General features: G+C 36.8%; 1 protein-coding gene across 1 annotated transcript in view; it reads right to left on the reverse strand.

Annotated features, from left to right (window-relative positions):
* MRPL3 (mitochondrial ribosomal protein L3) overlaps window positions 1–4,385 on the reverse strand; it is a 66,357-nt gene that overhangs the window by 16,061 nt on the left and 45,911 nt on the right. Inside the window, exon 8 of the mRNA XM_006840022.1 lies at window positions 2,007–2,084. Within this exon, the coding sequence (XP_006840085.1) occupies window positions 2,007–2,084 (78 nt within the window). The remainder of the gene's footprint in view (window positions 1–2,006; window positions 2,085–4,385) is intronic.

The raw sequence follows: 4,385 nt of genomic DNA on the forward strand, positions 1-4,385 counted from the left end.
TGACGCATTAACCCACAGCGCCACACCAGGAATTTACGACTAGCAGGCCAGTATCTATTCTACAGTGCCACACCAGGATGACTCTAAGAACTGTATTTGTTGCTGTTGTTAAGTGCTGCCGAGTTGGTTACAATAACCAGGTTAGTACACTTCAATCATACTAGCACTTCAAAATGTTGAACACGAATGACACTGGAATAGAATTATCTGTCAAGAAATGGTACTGAGAAAACTACAAATTTTGGTGTATCAAGTTTCACTCACATCCTATATATACACATTTGATATATAATCTTATCATAACCTGGTGTATAGCCTCTGTGCTTATATGAAGGGGCTTCAACAAGTTCATGGAAACATTCCATTAGATTTCGATCCCATTTTTCCATGAACTTTTTGAAGTCCCTTCACATAACAGCATAACAACACTTATATATAAGGAGTTTTGGGTTCATTTTTTCTTTTTTATGAAAAAAAGAGGATTATACATCATGTACTGAGTTTTATTTTTTTCATTAGACATTTTGCATTCTTTAAATAATAAAACTACAACAATTACATCCTATGGAAGTAGTAGAAAACACTTACTTTAAAATAAGAGCGCTAAGTAGATCTTCACTTATAGAAAAACCTCACCCAAAAAATGGAAAAGAACGATTAGTCTAAAAATGGTATTGAGATAACGAAATACTTTAGGGGAAAATCCAGTTCGATCAGAGACCACCTTTAATAACGGCTAAATGGTGTGGCGCTGTGAGTTAATGTGCCAGACTGCAAAGCCGTTTGAAGTGCAAGATAGGCGGTTCAAGCTCACCAGCTGCTCCTTGGAAACCCCATACAGGGTCTCTATGGGTCAAAACCCACTCGATGGCACTTAACAACAACAACAAATGTAAATATTATAGAAATCAAAACCACATACACACAACTACCCTTAAAAAAAAAAACAAAACAAAAAAACTATAGCACCACACCCGGACTCCATAAATGCAACGGTGGTGGTGGTGGTGGTGATGTGCTATGGAGTCGGTTCTGACTCATAGAAACCATGCATGAGGGTTTCTGAGGCTGTCAATCTTTACAGGAGCAGAAAGCCTCATTCTTCTCCCACAGAACAGTGGGCAGTTTTGAACTGCTGACACGTAGCTAGTATGTTACAGGGGAAAAAAAATCTTAGATTTAACTATACTAAATTTTGCTGATGAAATACTACAAATGAAATATTTTCAAAAGATAAACTAGAAGAATATGTACAAAAAGATTGTCTTTAGTGGTTTATTTTCTTATTGTTCTTTCTATGCTTTGAAGCATATATGCGTACACACAAAAAGTAGTTGTTTGCTTTCATAAACATAGATTTATATTGTACCCTTTAGTATAATTTGCTTTTTTCACCTATGTATCATACACATTTTCAACTTAGTAGAGACAGAATTTAACTTTCCCCTTTAAAATACAAGTATCTGTACTTATCCCTTTTTTGTTGTTGTTTTATTTCCCACCTCCTCCCACCACCAATTCTGCTAGTCTTTTCTCTCTTCTTCCTCACCCATACCATGTCCATCCACCACACATGCTGACATACAATTCAAAACCTGGTATGTAACCTTCCACTTATCTCTTGTTATCCTTTTATCACTACACACATATGTAGGGATTTTTTTGTTGTTCATTCTTTCATGGGATTAAAAAAAAAACCTCTTAATCTTATTTTTCTTTCCATACAACAACATTTTGTAGAAATCCTTAAGGTCAAACAGTAGATGACAACTGTTTTTCCTGTAAATGGCTACATCTTTCATTGTTTGTCTGTTACAGACTTACTGCTGCTGTTGCTGCTACCATTACCACAATAGCACACACACACACACAAGTCACTATCTGCTACCCCTTGATAACGTTAAAACCTATTAAAGACACAGACATTTTCATGTGTACCCTGGTGCCTTTGCATTCAGGTATTAACTTGACCATGCCTAAAAAGCTGCTCTAATTTAGAAACTCACTTTCAGCCCAAGTGCTGTCCTATCTCTGTTTCCCATTTGTCCAGGCAGTTTCGTTCCCGGCCAGACTCTTGCAACATCCTAAATGAGAGAACCAAAGTTAGCATTTCCAAGTATCCTCTGTTTCAAAGAGTACTGATCAAATCAAAATGCAAACTAAGATGAGTTGTTAAAATGTTGCTTTATTTTTCCAAAATTTTGAAGATTTCCTTTTCAAATTAGAATAAATACAGAGTCAAAACACATTAAGGAGAAAAACTCAGCAACAAAAGTAAGTGACATAATACTAGGTGAGAAACAAAATAAGAATAATAAAGGGCATAAACCCATGTCACACCATATTCTGAGGAAAAGAAAAAAAAAAGGCCCATTTCACCAATCTCCAGTCCTAACTGACTTCATGGGTTTCATCCATACCGCTGTTACTGGAATAGTCTCCTGCCTCTTAAGACTATTAGACTACGATTTTGTTTCTTTAGATCTGGTTGTCTAATTTACATAAATCAAACAGCTTCACACACTCTAATATTCTCCAAATATACTTACTCTGTGATAAGCACTGGGTTTATCATTATAGTACTAAATTTGCTCTGCCCCATCATATGTTGTTGTTGTTAAGTACTGTTGAGTTGGTTCTGACTCAGCAAGCCTCTATAAGGGTTTCCATGGAGCGGCTGTTGAGTTTGAATCACCTAGCTCTTGCAGTCCAGTACTTATCCTACAGTACCACATGAGGACTCCCCATCAAATTTACTCCATCATTAAAAGTGTACTCTCTTAGGAAAGATTAGGCTTTCTGCTCATGCAAAGATTTATAGCCTCAGAAACCCTATACAGAGTCGCTATGAATAGGGGAACTGACTTGACGGCATTTAATAGCAACTCTTTAGAATTATGAAGGCAATTACTAACTAATCGTTATGGAACTATTTACATAAACACAGAAGAGTGTATTTTATAACAAATAATTAAACTGGGCCATAAGAATAGGTTACTTTACCTCCCTGATTTTCAGAAGAGCTTTGTCAAGATATAATTCACATTACTACGTATTTTGTACATTTAAAATATACAATTACTTTTAGTATATTCAGAGTTCTGTACCAATACAACAAATTCTAGAATTTTTAAATTTCCCTAAACTGAAATTCCCATACCTGTTAGTGATTATTCTCTATTCTCACCCCAACCCTCCTTAGCCTTTGTTATTGTTGTTGTTAACTGCCAATGAGTCGGTTCTGACTCACAGTGACTCTGTATAGGGTTTCCAAGGAGTGGCTGGTGAGTTTGAGTCACAGACCTTGTGATTCAAACTAACCTTACAGTCCAGTACGTTATTCTGCAGCACCACACCAGGATGCCTCCCTAACCTGTAGCAACCACAGCCTCTCACTGGAAACCCTATACAGGGCTGCTGGGAGTCAGAATCGACTTGATGGCACTTAACAACAACCATCTACATTCAGTCTCTATGGATTTGCCTACCCTGGAGATTTTATGTAGAAGGAATCATATAGGAAGTGTTCTACACTGACAGGCTTCTTTAGCACAGCGTCATGTTTTAAAAAGTTCATTCATAGTGGAAATATGCACCAGTATGTCATCGATTTCACTGTTGAATAACATTCCAATGTTTAGGTATGAAGATGTGAAGTGCCACAAAATTCATTCCGACTCACAACAACCTTACATAAGGCTTCTGAGGTTGCAAGCTTCTCTCTTCTGTGGAGGGCTTGAACCACTGGCCTTCTACAGAGCCACGGTGCTCTCATGTTCAGATATACTACATTTTATCCATCAATCAAATAATGAACATCTGAGTTGTTTCTACTTTTTGATTAGCAATGCTGCTATGAATATATATGGGAAGCATGGTGGCTTCATATAAGCCCTGGACTGCGAACCACAAGGCCTGAGGTTTGACCTCACCAGCAACTCCAAGGGAAAAAGATGAGGCTCTCTGATCCTGTCAAGATTTAAAGCCTTGGAAACCCAATACAGGGTCGCTATGAGTCATAACCAATTCCATAGCACTTAATAACCTATGAATATATTGGCAAAAGTTTTTTCATTTCTGTTTTATACACAGGAATGGAATGCTTGATATACGATTAATTTTACATTGAACTTTTTCTGCTTAACCTTTTAGTTTGAAATGATTTATACTCAAGAACTTGCAAAAATATACAGAAAATTCCTGTGCACTCTTTACATAATTACAATATGATCATAAAACTCAGACAATTCAATGCATTATTATACATCCTTCCTCAAAGCTGCCTCCCTAATGACCTTAATGAGTTGAGATTAAAGATGTGGTTGGAATGAACTTTCAGGACCTTCGTTTACTGATGGGGCAAAACTCAAAATGAGAAGAAACAG

This window comes from Chrysochloris asiatica, unplaced genomic scaffold, assembly GCF_000296735.1.
Source record: "Chrysochloris asiatica unplaced genomic scaffold, ChrAsi1.0 scaffold00028, whole genome shotgun sequence".
NCBI lineage: Eukaryota > Metazoa > Chordata > Mammalia > Afrosoricida > Chrysochloridae > Chrysochloris > Chrysochloris asiatica.